At 38.6% G+C, this 21,386-nt stretch overlaps 1 protein-coding gene across 4 annotated transcripts in view; it reads right to left on the bottom strand.

Moving 5' to 3' along the window:
* SLTM (SAFB like transcription modulator) overlaps positions 1 to 12,430 on the bottom strand; it is a 44,123-nt gene extending 31,693 nt beyond the window's left edge. For 2 of the 4 annotated variants that reach the window (XM_065941755.1, XM_065941757.1), the window contains exons 1-2: positions 12,006 to 12,430; positions 10,942 to 11,029 (exon numbers count right to left, since the gene is read on the bottom strand). In XM_065941755.1, coding sequence (XP_065797827.1) covers positions 10,942 to 11,029; positions 12,006 to 12,167 — 250 coding nt within the window. In that variant the 5' untranslated portion in view covers positions 12,168 to 12,430. The remainder of the gene's footprint in view (positions 1 to 10,941; positions 11,030 to 12,005) is intronic. The other 2 variants (XM_065941756.1, XM_065941758.1) reach the window with 2 other exon arrangements.
* Between the last annotated feature and the right edge of the window lie 8,956 nt (positions 12,431 to 21,386).

Here is a 21,386-nt window from a genome sequence, read left to right as displayed (position 1 = left end):
GTGCAAATAATTAATTCTATATATGAACGCATCATCTTCACTGACTTGACATATGAGATCCATTTTTCTTTACACCAGTCAAATTCTCTATCTCCAATTCTCCCGGAAGTAGCATCACCTTTCAACAGTACTCTACTAACTGCATACATAACCAGACACCTGATAGCTATATTCAAGACTCATATCCCTCATAAAGTCTTCCTAAGTTCTTCTTGTCAACAAGCTTTCTCTAAAATAAAATTCTCACACTTGACACCTCACAATCCATGATCAGCTGATGATATACTGCCTTGTTCTGTCGGGTACCTCTTGCTCACCATTTAAAGAAATACCTTAAGTACAGTGACTGCTTTTATGCTTATTTTGTGTTTCTCTAAAGGCCTAAATATTAAGTCATGCTTTAACATGATGACTGGTTTAACTGATTTAAGGCAAGTAGAAATTACTTCAGACCAAAAACTCTTAACAGCTTCCAGACAGACTACAGGCCTCCCTGACCCAACCCTCAACTTCAAAACTTTGAAAATTGGTGGTTGGAATTTTTTAAATGTTTTATACACACACACACACACACACACACACACACAGAGTTTTCCACAGATCCAAGGCTACAAGTGCCACACACACACACACACAAATTTTCCACAGATCCAAAGCTAAAAGTGCCTCACACACACACACACACACAAATTTTCCACAGATCCAAAGCTAAAAGTGCCTCACACACACACACACACAAATTTCCCACAGATCCAAGGCTAAAAATGCCTCACACACACACACACACACAAATTTCCCACAGATCCAAGGCTAAAAATGCCTCACACACACACACACACACACACAGTTCTCCACAGATCCAAGGCTAAAAGTGCCACACACACACACACACACACACACACACACACACACACACACACACAAATTTTCCACAGATCCAAGGCTAAAAGTTTGTGTTTTCAAGCAAGTCCATAAATATCTACTTAGATAACCCATAATCTATCAGAAATGCTGTTTAAAAAAAAATCACAGCTGTTAAAATTTTACTATTAAGTTTTTAAAAATTTATTTATTTTCAGATGTTAATGGATGTTTTCTCCTGAGGCCAACTAATCAACTCTTCCTTGGCCTAAAACAGGAACTGCCACATACCTCTCTCAAACTTCCATGACCCCAGAGGAGAGAGTTTGGCTGTGAGGTAACTGTGAAAAAAAAGTTAGGTTAACTCCCTTTCCCATGTCTCTTTACCAGCTCCTATCTTCCATCTAATCCCAATTGGAAATCCTTTCCATGAATGAGAGATAAAAAGGGAACAAGATACAGGTTCTTCCAGGTATGTGATAAGATGAAGAGTAAAGAGTTTTCTTTTATCCACTGAGGTAAAAGAGGTCTTCATATCCCTGAGGGCTGTGTGAAACAAAAGAGAAACAAAATGTAGAACTTAGTGGCATTTGTATTTTAGAGAAAATACAAATTAGAAGTTACTACAAGGGCAATGAGGGAGATGTTCCTTCCTTAAACAATAAAACAGTATCAGGTGAGAAACAGCTTACTAAACTGTTCTATCACAGATCATAGAAAAAGCAAGAGAGTTCCAGAAAAACATCTACTTCTGCTTCACTCACCATGCTAAAGCCTTTGACTATGTGCATCACAACAAACTGTGGAAAATTCTTAGAGATGGGAATACCAGACCACCTTACCTGCGTCCCAAGAAATCTGCATGCAGGTCAAGAAGCAACAGTTAGAACCGGACATGGAACAACAGACTGGTTCCAAACTGGGAAAGGAGTAGGTCAAGGCTGTATATTGTCACCCTGCTTATTTAACTTACATGCAGAGTACATCACGCGAAATGCTGGGCTGGATGAAACACAAGCTGGAATCAAGATTGCAGAGAGAAACATCAATAACCTCAGATATGCAGATGATACCACCCTTATGGCAGAAAGCGAAGAAGAACTAAAGAGCCTCTTGATGAAAGTGAAAGAGGAGAGTGAAAAAGTTGGCTTAAAACTCAACATTCAGAAAACTAAGATCATGGTGTCCGGTCCCATCACTTCATGGCAAATAGATGGGGAAACAGTGGAAACAGTGACAGACTTTATTTTCTTGGGCTCCAAAGTCACTGAAGACAGTGACTGCAGTCATGAAATTAAAAGACACTTGCTTCTTGGGAAGCAATGACCAAAGCTATGACCAACCTAGACAGCATATTAAAAAGCAGACATTACTTTGCCGACAAAGGTCCATCTAGTCAAAGCTATGGTTTTTCCAGTAGTCACGTATGGATGTGAGAGTTGGACTTTTGAACTGTGGAGTTGGAGAAGACTCTTGAGAGTCCCTTGGACTGCAAGGAGATCAAACCAGTCAATCTCAAAAAGAAATCAGTCCTGAATATTCATTGGAAGGAGTGGTGCTGTAGCTGAAACTCCAGTACTTGGCCACCTGACTCAAAGAGCCATCTCATTAGCAAAGACGCTGATGTTGGGAAAGATTGAAGGCAGGAGGAGAAGGGGATGGCAGAAGATGAGATGCCTAGATGGCATCACCAATTTGATGGACACGAGTTTGAGCAACTCTGGGAGTCTGTGACGGACGGGGAAGTCTGGTATGCTGCAGTCCATGGAGTTGCAAAGAGTTGGACACGACCGAGGACTGAACTGAACTCAACTGATGCTAGGAAAGATTGAAGGCAGGAGGAGAAGAGGACGACAAAGGACGAGATGGTTGGATGGCAACACCAACTCAATGCACATGAGTTTGAGCAAGCTCCAGGAGATGGACAGGAAAGCCTGGCGTGCTGCAGCCCATAGGGTTGCAAAGAGTTGGAAACGAATGAGTGGCGGCTGAACAACAACCACCACATTATAAAACCTTAAAGCTTTTAGAAGAAATAAACTTTTTAAAGCTACAAGATTCCACCACCCACCCCCAACACCCACACCACCAAATAACCTATGAAGCAGAGCTTTTGAGTGATATTCCTTCAGATCATTTGCAAATACTATTTACTCTTTATAAATATAAAATGCATTATAATTTGCAAAGCACTTTTAAAAAGTTCAGGTGATTTTTCTCTAGCACCCCACAGTACATAGTGCAAGTAATCACAACTTTTCTTTACAAAAGAGAAAATGAACCAAGGTTACACAGCCTGCCCAAAGCTAGTAAATGGCATTGTCAGACCTAGAAGCCAAGGCTTCTCATTTCCAGGACTAAAATTCTTTCCACTTCATCTTACTATGACCTACTTAAAAGACATTATTTTAGTAAGAAGTGGTTAACTCAATTTATAGATACCATCTTTGAAATGGAAGCCCTCAGCATAATGACAAGCTATATATACTATACACACTCCATGGCGAGTTTCACTTGCCTTAATTTACTTAAAGGAAAACCAAATTACACTACATCAACAAAAACAACAGATGCAGTCACTACCGCTGCTTAAGTAGCTTCCACAGTGTAGGCACTAAGATACATGCTTCATATATATTAATGCATGTATTTTATCCTCTTAACTAGCCCCATTCTACAACATACTGAAAAGTTAATCAGATTACAAAGTTAGTAAGGGCAGTGCTTCAGTTTAAACCCAGGTCTACTCCCACTCCTCAAAAACGACAAAAGCATCAGCTACAATGTGCCAGCAGTTAAAAATGCCAACTCTTTTAGCATGAATAGAGGCTCCACAGGCCACATCTGTAAAAGTTTAAAATGAGAGAGTCACAGAGATTATGTAACTCGTCCCATGACAAACAGGCAGCAAGCGGCGGGGATACACAGAAAGGTCCAAATCGCTTCCTTTATTGTTTTTAACAATTGTATCACATGAAAGCACTGGATACAATGTGTCATCAGCTTATAAAAATAAAAACTAAAAGGACAAGATTTTTCAAACATACATTAATGAAACTAGTAATAACCTGACAGGCACATAATAAACTGACATTTTACACACTAATTTTTGACTGCTCTCATAATCTGTAACTGTATTTATTTACACATGCTCAATTAGAAACTATACTGTAATTTAAAGTATCATCCCTCCCCCATACAAAGATAATTCACCTCTCAGACAGCTATGATATTCATCATCCAGCCTAGAACCTAGTACAGTGCTGTGTAATGAGCATTACATAGATCTTGAATAATGGTGTAGTTTTTAAGCTGGACGCTAGCAGTAAACAAAGTTCAGACTTTTATTTAGCCCTCACTGTGACATGCCAATCAAATCAGCATCATGTAAAACCCCATACTGTCAGTAAGGACTGTAAACTTGGAGTTGAAAGATATTACAAAGAACATCTAGAGATTCCTAACTTTTATGATGTCACAAATAAGAAATAACTTAAAAATCAAATCCCACTTAATTCAATAAGCACCATCAGCTTAGGCACATTTTTGTACAGTTGGCACCCATTTATACTTCATCTCCCATGTAAGCCTGTGCTATGACATGTCCTATAACAAAATAATAAATGAATCTTTTGTCCTTCAAGAAATCTGGCATGTACCATAGAAATATGAACTGGTCCAAAGAAAAGCAGCACCACCAGGATGAGGAAGCTAACTGAAAGTGCAATGTAGACAGAAGCCTAACTAATGCTTTGAGGAACAAAACTAAAAAATAAATTGAGCATAAAGATAGTCTGAATAGCAAAATAAAAAATGGAAGCAAAATTACTTATCACATCTCAAACTATCATAGTAGTAACATACAGCTATCTTGAAATTACACAAAATACACTGCAATGTTCTTTGCACAATCACAGAGTCAAAAGTAAAAATACACCAAAGGAAGACGATGCTAAAACACCTCCTTATTTATGCATTGTAAGTTTGTGTAGGTCCACAAACCCTTAATGAAACCTCTGGGGCCAGACATGTTTTAGAACTGTCCAGGTTTAAGAGTACAATAGTGTCTATACCAATTGTTAATTTAAACTTCCCAATGGCTTCTGCAACAGTCCCTCAATTAATCATGGAAATAAGATTACAAATAGCTTCACTTTTGCCAAACTTAAGAAAAAACTTTATTTTCAGAACACTTGTGTTTCAGAATTAAGAATATAGATTTCAAGATGAAAATTTGGTTTTCTCCTTCAAAGGCAAACTGATTCTTAAAAGGGTTGGTAATTTTCCTCTTCAAGTTCAGAAATACCTCCAAAAACAAAAACAAAACAAAAAATCTACTTAGTAAGTAGAGTCTAAAGTAATTTGCCAAAAAACTTTGTGGCTGAGTAACTTTTCCACTAAACATTTACGGAAGTTATGAAATGCAGAAAAGGTTCAGTCACAAAATTTGTTAGAGAAGAGGGAATAAGACTCAGAGACCAGACCAAACAGAACAATGTTAATGTTTCCAGCAACAACCTCTCCCCAACTGCACAAAATCTTAAAATAATCATGTACCATTGTCTTGTGTTAACTGTTTGCATATGCGTTTTAGCCTCTCTTCTATTAAAGAAATCAGATTTCTGACTTGCACATTGTCTTAAACATAGCAGTCATCCTATGGGTCATTTTATTATTTTTTAAAAAATCTACCACAAAGATAATTCATATTTATATAATAAAGTAAATCTGAAAAATATCTAACATACATTTTAAAAATCTCTTAACTTTATCATCTAAAGACAACCAAACTGAACATCCCCACACACCTGTGAACATTTGCACAAGATTTTCAAAGGCAGCAAAAATGCAACTGAGTTCTTAATGGATTACTTTTCTATGCTATCAATTAAAAGAAAGTAGTACTGCTTAACTCTCAGCATTTTTGTGCAAGTCAAGTAAAGCAATATGAAAGTTTTCTGAAAACTGTATAGAGAATTAATCGCATATATATTCAAATAGAGAACTAACTGTGTAAGGTATAGAGAACGAACCAACAGGCAGAAAGGGATGAATGAAAATGATGCTAAGTCTCAAGCTACAGGCTAGAGCACCCAGTGGTTCTTAACTCTAGCTGCTTGAGAATCACCTGGGGAACTTTTAGAAAACACTGATTCCTGGGCCCCCCCAAAGAGTAAACAAAACCAACTCTCTGGGGGGCAGGAGCCTGGTATCTGTATTTTTTAAAACTTAAATGACTCTAGTGTAGGTCAGATTGAGTGTAACCAAAGAAGTTGGAATAAGAAGAATATGAGGAAGGTTAATGTTTTCAGATTCTCCATACTAGAGAAAAGTTAAATTCTGCCTATCTTCCACAAAACACCTAGAGTAGGAATAAACTTGTATTAGTTCTCAAAAAGGTAAAAAATAAAAACAAAAAAAATCCTTAAACCTCTTACAAGTACATGCACATCCACATACACAGCTTAGATCAATAAAATGTAACTTCCGATAAAGTTGGAGTGGTGGAATTATGGGCAATTTTCACTTTTTTGTACTTTTCTGAATTATCTAGTTTTTAAAATGAAAACATTTCACTTTTATGATCTGGAAAACAATTCTGTAAAGCCACAATACAAACTATTCCAGGATACCAGAACTAGAGGCTAACTGGGACTGTGGAGTTTATGGTGTGAATGGTGAACTCCTGGAATTGCACCACACTGAGGCCCTTTTACTGTAACATGTGAGATCTTAGAGCTGATTAAATAAATCAGTAGATTTATTTAAACCCTAAGCCACTATTCAACCTCTTCATTAAAGTCATTTCTGATGCCACCAACTGGTAATAATGATTGCTTTTTCCTCTAATTCCTAGACAATTCACACTTCATTTTACATGAGTTCAGGCAAGAGAAAGTCAGAATCTTCTGCCCTTGATTCAAAATGCCTGGATGGTGACTGACATGGAGAAAGACAGTTTCCTTAAGTACTAGAAAATTTCACCTATCTCTCCACCAAGATTCTTGACACACACCATATTTGATACAACAAAATAAAAGTAAAAAAGTACTTTGATAATAAGCATAATCCATCATATACAACTGCATAAGTCAAATGCTGGTTTTAAGAACAGAGGTAAAACTGCCTGATTTTGTGAAATGAAAGTGACATACACAAGTTTTGAGGTCAGACAATATTCTAGCAAAAGTTATGAGGCTTTCCAACACAGCAACAACTTGGTGAGGGAGAAAAGAAAAGGCAGGTGCCCATGATTCGTGTTCTAGAAGTAAGTGTATTTCACATATCGGTGTTTAAGGAGAAGCCACTACTGCTGCTGAGAAAGGCACCTTAAAAAGAAAAATCATATGAAAGATAGTAAAGACTATTTATTAATCTCTGATACAGTGCTTCCTACAAAGAAATATGCAGTTAAAGTAAGCATCAAAAGAAATATTTTTCAAAGCAGTTGTTAAGAAAGTCATCATATGACCCTTGGTATTCATTCAACAAATATTTTCTGAGCACCTCTTATGTGCAAAGCAAGCTGCTAAGCATTACAGAGACTAATGTAAATAAAAGACTATGTCCTTATACCCTCCCATAGCTTCTAGCCCAGTAGGTACCCAAAAAAGATCTGACACTTTTGGCCTCAGAATGCTTCTCAGTGCCACAGTTCTGATTAAAATTTCCTTAACATCCAAACATACTACAGTTAAAAAAAAAAGTTACAGTTTACTATGATACTATATTAAATCCATTTTATGTGGTTGATTACTATACCCTTATTTGGCATATAAATTTTAGAAAGCTTAACAGAGTAAACACATAATTAATTATACTGATTGTCTATACTGAGTATGGTACTTTCTACACATAATCAGGCATTATGTCTGGATAAACCTGTAACCCAAAAATATACTTGTTTCTACAGTAGGAACAAATCAGATTTTTAAAAACCTAAATTATTGTGAGTTTCAATTCAGTTAAGTACTGACTACATACACTTCTGAATACTGCACTGATTAACTACTTTAAGTAACTTTTGCCAAAGTTTAGGTGACTCTAAAGGTTGAAAATCCAAAACAATGATATGCTATTTACAAGTGAACCAAAAGAAAGTTTACATCTATAATCTCTAAAAGAGGCTAATGAGGAGTTAGTTCTACCTGTTTAACCGCTTTCTAACACACACCCAAATAATGACCATAAATCTCACTAGTGAAGCTTTCTTCTACATAGCAAAGAGAATGAGAAAAGGTTCAGAAGTGAGAACCAATCTAAGCTACAAATTTCACCATACCAACTACAAGCAGATAGATTTTTACAAATATGTCAGTCATAAATATTTGGACTCACTATAACATTATCAACATTTGTTATAAGTTTGTGAGTTTATGCTTCTAATAACAGTATTTTTAAAATATCCCACAAAATACTAAAGAATGCAGATTCCTTTTCCTTTAATCTGTCAAAACAGTCATTTTAACACAAAAAATTTTCTTAAGAAACAGGGACTCTGCACTTGTAAGAGAACAAGCTTAATATTTCACCTAAGAAATGTTAAGACCCATGAAGCTTCTCTCGCCTTATCATTCAACACCATTTAACTTTTACTTGCTACATTAAGCCACATCATCATAAGAATTATTTCTCTAACAAGCTATTAAATGTTTTATCTTGCTCTTGTCTACATGACTGCCTCTAAGTAAACCCTTTCTTTATTATTTTCCTATTTTAGTATGCTCAGCTGAAGAAATCTATACTAACTGAGGGACTATGAGCTTTCCTGTTCCTTTCTTATATATCTATTTTAGCTCAACAGAAAGAATTTTTCTTCTGGCTCCTGGTTACATATAATCATTAAATTTCAGAATTAAGAGACACTTACAGATAGTCTAGTAAATTTTCCACTTTTATAAAAAAGAAGTAGACCCATTGAAAGAATAGTAGTATGATCAACATAAAATTATTTTCAAGACAGATACTAAGTGAAACAAGATGTGGCAAAAAGAAACTTATTTTAGAATAATATTTCATTTTAAAAATCTGTTAAATATTGATATATTTAAAGTTTCCCTATTCAAATCTGATGCCTAAAAGTTATTTCTAAACTTAAAATTTAAAAGAATCTTATTTATAAGCATCTTAACTGTAAATTAATTCAAACCAAGTTCTTAGTTGGGGGTTTACATTATATTCTTTGTAATTCATAGGATTTTGAGAACAATGATAAATGGAACTCAAGGAGACAAGAGCTATTTATCACACATGTCCCAGAATGAGTCTGATGAAGTACTCAGTTGTAGTCTGCTACAGACAAATAACTAATATTGCAACTCCTTACTAAATACCACAAGATACCTTAACATCAGGATTATGGAGAAATTAAATTTCAAGTATCCTTATAATCTATACAAGAGGGAAAAATTAACATACTTATTTTAGACACATACACATATATACATATGTACATATGTATACTGAAAAACTTAAAATGGTATATTGCTGAATTTATTTCTAACGGTAAGATGAAGTTCTTAATGACTGAAAAAGAAAGGGATACACACAGAAATTAAAAGTAGGTGAAAATAAATGAGATTTACTTTACATACTAAGTTATTAATCAACTTGAATAACTTGGGACCATAGTGAACATATAACATCTATCAAACTACCACAATGTGCTTATAAATAAGTTACATGAATTAAAATCATTATAAGAAATCACTATAACAAACAGGGTTAATACCTGAGGTACTTATTCCTGAATTTTCTTATGCTTCCTCATTTTGAAATTGCCTCTGGGTTTGTCAGCAGAGGCTTCTCAACATGGGTCTCTAACCGCTGGAAAATGTATCTCTCAAAGTGATACACTGAGCAAGAATTAACTGAAAGCCACATATCTTCAAGGTAACTTTGTAACTCCTGTAAACACCATTTCCACCAGTCATTCCCATCCTATCCTGGAAATGCTTCTTAGCCCTTTTTAATTTCCTTTGGCACAAACAGAAGACTCTCGCAAAGGTAGGAAAACTCACATAGAAAGATACCATCAAGATGTCTCAGGTCCTGATACTCATACAGATTGCTTAAGCTCAAACTTGACTATTCCCTTCTTTTCAAAGTTATTCTGTTCAACCATTTTACTGTAGTTGCAATCAATCTGGTCTACAGCAGAGAGTAGGAAATCGATCACTTCAAGCAGTAAAGAGTGTTAGGTTTTTAAAATGCTGTAGCTGCATGGAAATTGTAGGTAGGTACAATTTCCCACACGATGCCCACCCTCTTACACTGTCCTTATGGGACAAAGGGGAGAAATCCGTAGTTACTCCAATAAGGATTTCACTAACTAGAAACTAGAAACTTTTAAACATATCTAAGCCCTACTTACAGTGTTAAAATGTTAATTTAAAACCACCTTTACCTATTCACTAAATCACCATATCCCAGAAATATGAATATATAAATGGTCTAGTTTAAAAGTTAGAAAATTGAAATCTTTAATATATCCCTGTAAGTTAAAACTTGTTTTCAAAGCTAATTAGTCATGGATTTGGATTCTTTTTCCCCTGCCTTGTTAAGTATGACTGGTGAGGTCTTTTTGAGTTTTACTGAAAATTAGAATGTATAATGGCCTAAATGCAAATTAAGTTCACCAAGACAAACAAAATAGTAAACACAAAGGTTATAAAATTTTAATATACTAGAGAAAACAGCAAGGAGCCAAGGTGAAAGATTTGGTAGGAATTCCATCAATACTCTGCCAATTGTGGGGCAAGGTAGATATGTTTTAAACCATCATTTTATTCTTCAGGTCTTCACACTATGAAAGAAGAAACATTATGAAACTTGACGTTGTAATTTATTCGGAAGCAATAAAGAACTGGTCTCACTTTCAGGACAACTTCAGCCAAATCTTAAGGGCTACTAGTCACCCAAAGCCTGGCAACAGTACTTTTCTTCCTTGACCCAACAAGGCAGAGTGCCAGAGGGAAATAGCACAGAGTAGCACTATATAAACAGGGCAAGTGGCATAAGAGCAGAGGCAAGTTATATAACCAAAATATAGTTTAAAATATGTTTATAACTCGTAACAACCTTTGCCTTTGGTTGGTTTCTTGTTTGGAGTATCAGTTGAAACAGTTAATTCAATATTATCTGGATCGCCTCCTTCCTCTTCAATAGCCTACATTAGAAAGAGAAGTTAATATGCTACACAGTCTATCTAAACTTATTTTATAAAAACGAAATGAAAAAAAAACAAAAAATAGCAAACCTCAAGCCTCAAGACATTAGGATTGCCAGTCATTTCATAAACCAACTTCACAAAGGAGCAATTAAACTACACAAGTGAGAGAAACTTTCAGGAGGAAATATCATTAAGTAGAAAAATCACATGGAGCTTTACACTTTACCTAGTCGAGAAAATTATCTATCACATATTATCATACTGAACAAAACTCTAAATATTCTCAATTGCAGAAAAGTTGCTAACTACGAAAGTAAAGAGCTAAAAGAAGCTTCCCTAATGTCTATTATGCAAACTTAGTTCTCCTCTACTATAATTCCAACGCTCACTCAAACCAGAAAGATAATCAGGGAAGAAAAAGCAAATCATTGTGCTAATGCAAAAACTGAAAACCCAGCGGACAAACCTTTCTCTTACCCACCCATCAAATCCCACTACCAATTCCCCACTAGTATGGGGAGAAAACGGTTGGGCACAATTAAACGGTAACTTTGCAGAAGTCACCAAAGTAACCAGTCCCTACGAGGCCAAGAAATGCACGCGCTCACCATCGCTACAGACTGGGGACCGAGCGCCTCCCGGGTCTCCACGATCGCCCTTGGGAGGCCGCGCCGGCCGGCCGCAGCCCTCGGCAGCCTGGCGGGGACGTCCCGGGGGCGGCAGGGGCGCGCTCGGCTACGGCGGCCAGTCCCCGGCGGCTCGCGGGCCCCTGGCAGGCCCGGCCCGGCGCGCGGGGGCGGGGGTGCTGCGGGAGGGTCCTCACTCTCCCCGCGCGCGCGCGGGCGACGCCCGGGACCTCCCCACCGCACCGCACCGTGGGCCCCTGAGGCTGAGAACGGCCAGGGGCTGCGGCGGTAGTGGGGGCTCCGAGGCGCGGCCTAAGCTCGCCTTCCCGGACCTCGCCGGGCCTCACCTGCTTGAGTCGGGAAACGAGCACGGTCTTGACTCCGGTGATATCCAGGTTCCGCCGTTTCAGCTCGGACTTGAGATCGATGACCCGCAGATCGGTGATCTTTTTACCTTCTGCCTGACCTGAGGCGGCCGAGGCTGCCACAGCACCGGTAGCGGCAGCCATTTTAGAAGAGCGGCGCGCTGCCAAGGCAGCGAGTGAGCTGCAGGGCGGCGGCAGCGGCTCCAACTTCGACCCAGGCCTCGCCGGCCGCCGGCGCCGCGCAGCGCTGCGCACAATGAGCCGCAGGCCCCGCCCCCTGTTCGCCACCCCGGCGCAACCTGCAGCCGCCACCAGCACCCGGATGACAAGCGCGCGTGCGCACTAGCGGGGTGGGTAGGGGAAGGCGCGCGGTGCGCGTCGCGGAGCGGATCGCGGCCACCTGGGCGGTGCGACCCCTTGCTAGGACTGGGAGATCCGGCGCGTTCAACCGCACCAACGTCTGCAGTGCCGCCGTTCCTCCTCCGCTTCGTTACACATTTTCTGGCAACGTCTCGAGTCTTGAGCAATAGCAGTGCGCCAAGCACCCTCGTCATAGATAGTTCGCGCGTTACTCAACCCGAACCAAGGGGCGTGTGCTTGCCCTAAACCTTTTCCAGGGAGATACTTTACCGGTTCTGCTGAATAATCGGAAAAAATGTGACCACCGTGCGCGAAAGAACTAGGTTCCCAGAGTTCCGTTCAAAGGCAGGAGAGAAACTCTACGGCGGTTAATATAAAGAATATATAGGGCTGGCCTGTGTGACAAGTCCCACTAGACGTCTCATGGGAAAACATACCTTTTTTCCCAGGGAGGTTTAGTTTATTCTAGGGCTGCCCACCTCACTGAAAACAGAAAACAGGACACCTTCCCATCTGCACTGGCCTTAGTTTGTTGTCATCCCCTGAGGTCTTGATGGCTCAACACAAAATTGATTACTGAAAAAGGAATTTGGTTTGTAAGTACTGTTACCATTCTCGTATACCGTGTTCACTGTTTTCTCCCCGTCATAATTTGGGCTTCCAGGAACAATGACCATCTTATGAGGGACTACGCTGTACAAGTAACTTTAGCCAATATGATTAATCATCAAATCAAAAGCATTTATGGATTAAAACTATAAACTCCATAAACATAATATGACGCTTAGTTCTTAATTCCTGGCATTTCCTGGTTTTAAAAATTCAAATTGATGAAGTCTGGGTCGCTTTAGATCGCCTTTTCTCATTAGCTAATTAGAGCAAAAAGAGAAAAACTGGACATTATACAATAATACCTGTCAGGTAAGTATTTATGGTTTATATGACTTACAATAACCCCTTAATCTTTCTGAACCCTGTCAGGAAAATCTCTGTGAGGCTTAGAGATTAAATGGTTTGTCCATTTTCACATAACTGGTATGTGGCCGAACTGGTGCTGAAATCTGGTCTCCTGATTCAAAAATCCACCTCTGTCTCTATTACAAGTTGATTCACAGTCATAGAATATTAGTATTCAAAGGATCTTTAGGAATCTTTTGGCTCAATCCTCTCTTTCTCTCTTTTTAATAGATGAAGTTTTTTGGAGTTTAACCTAAGGACCCACAATTAATTACTGATGGAATTGGCTCTAAACCTCAGTTCTCATGCCAGTGTCTTTTCCACTCACCACACTGCTCTCACCTTCTGTGGACACTTGTAAAGGGGGGTTATATTTGTGGTTGTTCAGTCACTCAGTTGTGTTCCACTCTGGGACCCCATGGACTATAGCACACCCAGGCTTTGCTGTCCTTCTCTGTCTCCTGGAGTTTGCTCGAGCTCATGTGAGTTGATGATGCCGTCCAACCATCTCATTCTGTGGCACCCTCTTCTCCTCATGTCCTCAGTCTTTCCCAGCATCAGGGTCTTTTCCAATAAGTCTGCTCTTGGCATCAGGTGGCCAAAGTATTGGAGCTTCAGCTTCAGCATCCATCCTTCCAATGACTATTCCGGGTTGATTTCCTTTAGGATTGACTGGATTGATCTCCTAGCAGTCCAGGGGACTCTCAAGAGTCTTCTCCAACACCATGGTTCAAAAGCATCAATTCTTTGGTGCTCAGCTTTCTTTATAGTCTAACCGTCACATCCATACATGACTACTGGAAAAACCATAGCTTTGACTAGACAGACTTTTGTCTGCAAAGTGATATTTCTGGTTTTTAATACACTCTCTAGGCTATTTGTAGCCCAAAGATCATGTTACCTGTTGAATAAATGAGTTTTTGTCTTTTAAAAAAATCTGATAGTGGAGTTATCTTAAAATGGAGACCTGTACTTTCTGATCTGAATCACTGGAGGACACATCACCTGCCAAATTGTCAAGAATGTTTAACTTCATCATGAGAAAACAATCAGACAATCTAGCAGTAGAAGATTGCACAAAATAACTGTTCTGGATTCTTAAACAAAGCAGTGCAGTTGTCTGTTGCTATCAGTGGGGAATTGGCTCCAGGAACTCCTCAGATACTCAAATCTGCAGATGCTCAAATCCTTTATATAAAATGGTGTCATGTTGGGCTTAGTCACGTGTGACTCTTTGTGACCCCATGGACTGTAGCCTGCCAGGGTCCTCTGTCCATGGGGATTCTCCAGGCAAGAATACTGGAGTGGGTTGCCATTCACTTCTCCAGAGGATCTTCCCAACCCAGGGATCAAACCCAGGTCTCCCACATTGCAAGCAGAGTCTTTACTATCTGAGTCACAAGGGAAGCCCAAGCATACTGGAGTGGGTAGCCTATCCCTTCACCGGAGGATCTTCCCAACCCAGGAATTGAACCCATGTCGCCTGCATCTGAAGCGGATTCTTTACCATTTGAGTTGTATTTCCATATTTGCACTTTCTAGGTGACTCAGTGGTAAAAAATCTGCCTGCCAATACAGGCAGGAGGAGTCACAGGAGACATCAGTTCGATCCCTAGGTAGAGAAAATCCCCTCAAGCAGGGAATGGCTATCCACCCCAGTATTCTTGCCCGGGAAATCCCATGGCAAGAGGAGCCTGGCAGGCTACAGTCCATGGTGCCACAAAGAGTTGGACTCAACACACACACATTTGCATATAACCTGTGCACATCCTCCTGCATATCTTACATCATCTCTAGATTACTTATAATATCTACTACATGCAAGTGATGTATACATAATTTTAATTACAATGTGAATGCTATATAAAGAGTTATCAGTACATGTAAAATTCAGGTTTTGCATTTCGGAAATTTCTGGAAGTTGGGGGGGAATATTTTTGATCCAGCATTGATTGAATCCATGGCTATGAAGGTCCTGACTGTATCATGAAAGTAAAAATAGTAGGACACTTCTTGAATAAAGATGGCTAAAGAAATATGGTAACTAAATTTTGTCTATCACTGTTGTTTGGATCCTGGATCAAAGACTGAAAAAGCTGCTAAATGCACAACTGGGAATTTTGGTTTTGTGTTAGACTGTGTTATGGTATCAATGTTAAATATCTGGAGTGTTACATTATGGTTAAATTTTAAAATGTCCAAGTTCTAAAAAAAAAAAAAAAAAAAAGAATGTCCAGGTTCTTAGGAGATACTTGCTAAAGTTCTTAGAAGTGTAGTTCTGTCTGCAATTTATTTTCAAATGGAAAAGGGGAGGGAGTGTAGTGTGAGAGAGAAAAAGAGAGAGAACATACAAATAAGTTACAATAACTGTGGCAAGATGTTAATAATTGGGGAGATGAATGTGACATAATTAGGCAAAATTAACAATTAGGAAATTTAGATGCAGGGCATAAGGTTGTTCACTGTATACTGTTTATATTTTTTAATAAGTTTGAAGTAATTCAAATTAAGTTGGGGGAAACCCATGTTGTTGTTACTCAGTCGCTAAGTCACGTCCAACTCTTTGCGACTCCATGGACTGCACGCAGCACACCAGGCCACTATCTCCAGGAGTTTGCTCAGATTCATGTCCCGTTGATTTGGTGATGCTAACTAAGCATCTCATCCTCTGCTGCCCCCTTCTCCTCCTTCCCTCACTCTTTCCCAGCATCAGGGTCCTTTTCAATTAGTTCACTCTTCACATCAGATGGTCACAGTCTTGGAGCTTCAGCTTCAGCATCACTCCTTCCAATGATTATTCAGGGTTGATTTCCTTTAGGATTGACTGATTTGATCTCCTTGCTGTCCAAGGGATTCTCAAGAGTCTTCTCCAGGACCACAATTTGAAAGCATCCATTCTTTGGCACTCAGCCTTTTAAGGCATAATCTTTTATTGATTATGTCTTCATAATCTATTGTGAAAACACATGTAAAATTGCAAATGTAGCTAGGGGGATGAAAGAGAAATATACAGTGTTCTGAGAGCCGATGATAGATGATCCTTATATTATGCAAGAGAAACCTGAGATTCAAATATGTTAATAAGGGACTTCTCTGTTGGTCCAAAGGTTAAAACTCCAGCTTCCAATGCAGCAGGCCTGGGTTTGTTCCCTGCTCAGAGAACTAAGATCCCACCTGCTGTGCAGTTGAAAAAAAAATTTTTTTTGGAAAAAAAAAGTTTTTAATTAAAACAAAAATGTTAATAAGTAGTCTAAAACATAGAGTTAGTAAATAGAAAATCTAGGATGATTCCAAACCTATTGCAATTTTTTCTGTAACATCTTGTTTTCCATCCAAGTATATCTGCATTCCCTGAAAAGAGTTTTTTCCTTCCTCCTAATGCTTAACCCCAATTTATACTATTCACTCTTTTTTATTTTTGAGACATCTTACTCTCTGTTTACCATCTTCCTGCCCATAGTCAATTGTTCCTTACTCCTACTTTCAGGTAGGCCTTAGTGGTGGTGGTTTAGTTGCTAAGTCATGCCCAAGTCTTCTTGACACCATTGACTGTCTCCTACCAGGCTCCTCTTGGGATGTCCCAGGCCAAGAATACTGGAGTTGGGTTGCCATTTCCTTCTCCAGGGCATCTCCCAACCCAGGGGTTGAACCTGGGTCTCCTGCATTGCAGGCAGATTCTTCACTAACTGAGCCACCAGGGAAGTCCTTGGGTGGGTCTTAAAACCTTTTATATCATGAAATGTCCTTGCTTCACCTCCATATTTACTGCTGGCAATAGTTGTATCATTGTATCCTTCTCCTAATGGAGCTCTTCAGGTAGTGACAGAGGAGGTAAATCAGATAAGTGCCCCCTCTGAAAATAACAAAAATGCTTGTTACATACAAATACATAGTTTCAGTTCAGTTCAGTTGCTCAGTCCTGTCGAACTTTTTACAACCCCATGGACTGCAGCAAGCCAGGCCTCCCTGTCCATCACCAATTCCCGGAGTTTACTCAAACTCATGTTCGTCAACTCAGTGATGCCATCCAGCCATCTCAACCTCCATCATCCTCTTCTCCACCTGCCCCCAATCCCTCCCAGCATCAGGGTCTTTTCCAATGAGTCAACTCTTCACATGAGGTGGTCAAAGTAGTGGAGTTTCAGCCACAGCATCAGTCCTTCCAATGAACACCCAGGACTGATCTCCTTTAGGATGGACTGGTTGGATCTCCTTGCAGTCCAAGGGACTCTCAAGAGTCTTCTCGAACACCACAGTTCAAAAGCATCAATTCTTCGCACTCAGCTTTCTTTACAGTCCAACTCTCACATCCATACATGACCACTGGAAAAACCATAGCCTTGACTAGACGGACCTTTGTTGGCAGAGTAATGTCTCTGCTTTTTAATATGCTATCTAGGTTGGTCATAACTTTCCTTCCAAGGAGTAAGTGTGTTTTAATTTTATTGCTGCAATCACCATCTGCAGTGATTTTGGAGCCCCCAAAAATAAAGTCTGACACTGTTTCCCCATCTATTTCCCATGAAGTGATGGGACCAGATGCCATGATCTTAGTTTTCTGAATGTTGAGCTTTAAGCCAACTTTTTCACTCTCCTTTTCAGTTTTATCAAGAGGCTCTTTAGTTCTTCTTCACTTTCTGCCATAACGGTGGTGTCATCTGCATATCTGAGGCTATTGATATGTGTCCCGGCAATCTTGATTCCAGCTTGTGCTTCTTCCCAGCCCAGCGTTTCTCATGATGTATTCTGCATATAAGTTAAATAAGCAGGGTGACAATATACAGCCTTGATGTACTCCTTTTCCTATTTGGAACCAGTCTGTTCCATGTCCAGTTCTAACTGTTGCTTCCTGACCTGCATATAGGTTTCTCAAGAGGCAGGTCAGGGGATCTGATATTCCCATCTCGTTCAGAATTTGGGTTAAACAAATACAAATAGTTCAAACAAAAACAAATGTTTGTATTTGTTACAAACAAACACATAGTTCAAATCTTCTATGTCCTTACTGATTTTCTGTCTGCCTGTTATATTAATTACTGTGAGAGGTGGATTAAAATTTTCCCAAGAATGTGGATTTGTTGATTTTCTTTGTAGAGCTATCAAAGGTTACTTTATATATTTTAAAGCTTTGTTTTTGGTGCATACAAAAGTACGGTTGTTAAATCTCAATCATTATTAAGTAAGCCTTTTTCTTTAGTGGATTTTTTCCCCTTTAATACTGTATTAGGTGTCTCTTGGCTAGTGTTTACAAAGTTTTGCCTTCAGTCTTTATTGTGTGTCTCTTGATTGTGCTTTTCTAACTAACATACAGTTGGCTTTGTTTATTTAATCTAGGCTGACAATCATTTCTTTTACCTGAAGTATTTAATACAGTAATAGTTAATGTAATCACTCTTAAATTTGGATGTATGTCAGGGTTCTCCAGAGAAACAGAACCATTATCCAATGTGTGTGTGTGTGTGTGTGTGTGTGTGTGTGTGTGTGTGTGTGTGTATGCACACTTGGCTTATACAATTATGGAGGCTGAGAAGTCTCAAGATCTGGTATCAGCAATCTGGACACATGTCTTCATATATGTTTTTTAGAAATATATCCTACTTGGTCTTTGTTGAACTTCCTAAATCTATAGATCAAGAAGACATCCTGACTTTACACCCAGGAAAGTCAATGACATAATTAAAAGCCTGAGAACCAGTGGAGCCAGTGGTATAACTCCAAGTTCACATGCAGAAGACTGATATCCCAACTCAAAACAGGCAGGCTTGATCTGAGGATTAGCACTCAGATCGGTCTCTCCTCAAAGATACTATTAGAAGAATATTATTATGACCTTAAATTAAGAAAAAAATTATTTATAATGACACAAAAAAGACTAGCTATAAAAGAAAAGATTGATATATTTGACAAAACTAAAATTAAGAATTTTGCTCATCAGAAGATATTATTGAGAGAGTCAGAGTTGGTACAGGGTTCCCACATACCCTTCATCCAGTTTCTCCAAATGGTTGCATCGTATGCAACTATAACACAGTATCAGAATCAGGAAATTTATATTGCTATGATGCATGTGTATAATTCTTGGCATTTTGTCATACACGGGTTCATGCAACCACCACTACAATCAAGATACAGAACTGTTCCATCACCACAAACATCTCCCTTATGCAACTACTTTAGAAGCACAGCTACTCCTCTCCCCCACCCCCACCAACCCTAATCCCTGGCAACCACTTATCTATTCTTCCTTTTTATAATTTATTTGAAGAATGTTACAGAAATGGGATCACTGAAATGGTCTTTTTTTTTTCACTCAGCATAAGTCCCTTGAGATTAAAGGTGCTACATGTACTAATAATTTTTATTTTGATTTATATTGTTTAGTATTCCATAGCATGAAGGTACCAGAGTTTGTTACTAACTCACTTATTGAAAAAAAAGACTTTGGTTCATTTGGCCTTTCATATCACAAATTAGCTGCATTTTACACTTGTGTAAAAATTTGCGTGTGGGCTCAAGTCATTTCCCTCAGACAAAGGCGTAGGCATGTGAATGCTGTGTCAGAAACAGTTAATATCTCTAATTTGAAAAGAACTTCCAAAAGTAGAGAAGAAAAAGTTATACGGTATGTATGTTTCAATTTTTAATAAACTGCCACACTTTTATAGTGTGGCTGTACCATTTTATAGTCCCATTAGCAATTTCTGAGACATCCAAGTAGTATGCATATAAGTCCTCTTTTAGATATATGACTTTCAAATATTTTCTCTTATTCACTAGCTTGTACCATATTTTTTTTGCCCCAAAGAACAGGACTTTTAAGCTTTAAGGACTAGTCTATCATTCCTTTCATGATTAATGCTTTTTACATCATGTCTAAAAATAGTTGTGTACCCAAGGACACAAAGATTTTTATCTGATGTTTTCTTCTGAAGGTACTATAGTTTTCGTTCTTAAGCTTCTGATCCATTTTAAGTTAATTTTTGTATATGGTGTGAAATAATAGTCAAAAATCATTTTATTACATGAATGGCCCCATTGAATGACCTTGGCACATTGTAGAAAACCCACTGAACATATATGTTTTGGACTATTACTGAACTCTCTGGGTGTTCCATTGAGCTATGTGTCTATCCTTAAAAGATTGCCACATTGTCTTGATTATTGTAACCTTATCATAATAAGATCCTTTACACCAAATTAATCCATAGATTCAACCCAGTTTCAACTAAAATCCCATGCTTTTTGGATAGAAATTGGAACACTGATTCTCAGATTTATATGGAAATGTAAAGGACCTTGAATAGTAAAACAGTTTTTCAAAGGGAACAAATCTGGGTACTCACATTACCGAATTCCAAGGCTTGTTATAGTAATTTTTTAAGGAGTCAGGGAAGGATTTCACTGTGGTGTAGATCTCCTCAGCTTCTTTCTATTCATGAAATTCACCATGATAATCATTACAGGTATGTTATTAAGAAAGCTGTTTACTGTCACACAGTGTTCCTTTAATATTATCTTTTAATGATAATATTTGTTTCTAGTCTCAACATAAGGAAGATTCCTGACTCTTCTGAGATATATTACCTTGTTGATACTTGTGAATCTTGTAGCTGATTGCATTTTCCTATTGCCTTTGGCTGAAAGGAATCTAAGCTAGGTTTGTGGCTCTTGTCTAGAATCTGTCCAATATCCTATGGTATGTGTTGCTGTATCACAACTCTCTCTGGGCAAATTTTCCTATCCTCATTTATTTTTCATTGGTTTTCTACAGTCTTATTCTATTTAGGTTTCTACCCTGATGTTACATGTGTTCATGTAAACTCTTGCAAATACTATTGGAGAATAGGACTGGGAATGTTTAAACACGTAAGTAAATGTAATAAAATATGGTTCATTTAAAGTGACACTTAGGGCTTCCCTGGTGGCTCAGTGATAATGAATCTGTCTGCCAGTGCAGGAGACACAGCTTCAATCCCTGATCTGGGAAGATCCCACATGTCACAGAGCAACTAAGCCCCTGTGCTTAAACTGTTGAGCACTCTGCCC

This window comes from Muntiacus reevesi, chromosome 7 (assembly GCF_963930625.1).
Source record: "Muntiacus reevesi chromosome 7, mMunRee1.1, whole genome shotgun sequence".
In the NCBI taxonomy this organism is placed as follows: Eukaryota; Metazoa; Chordata; class Mammalia; order Artiodactyla; family Cervidae; genus Muntiacus; species Muntiacus reevesi.
The sequence above is the reverse complement of the archived record's forward strand: the minus strand, read 5'-3'. Positions and strand labels throughout refer to the sequence as shown.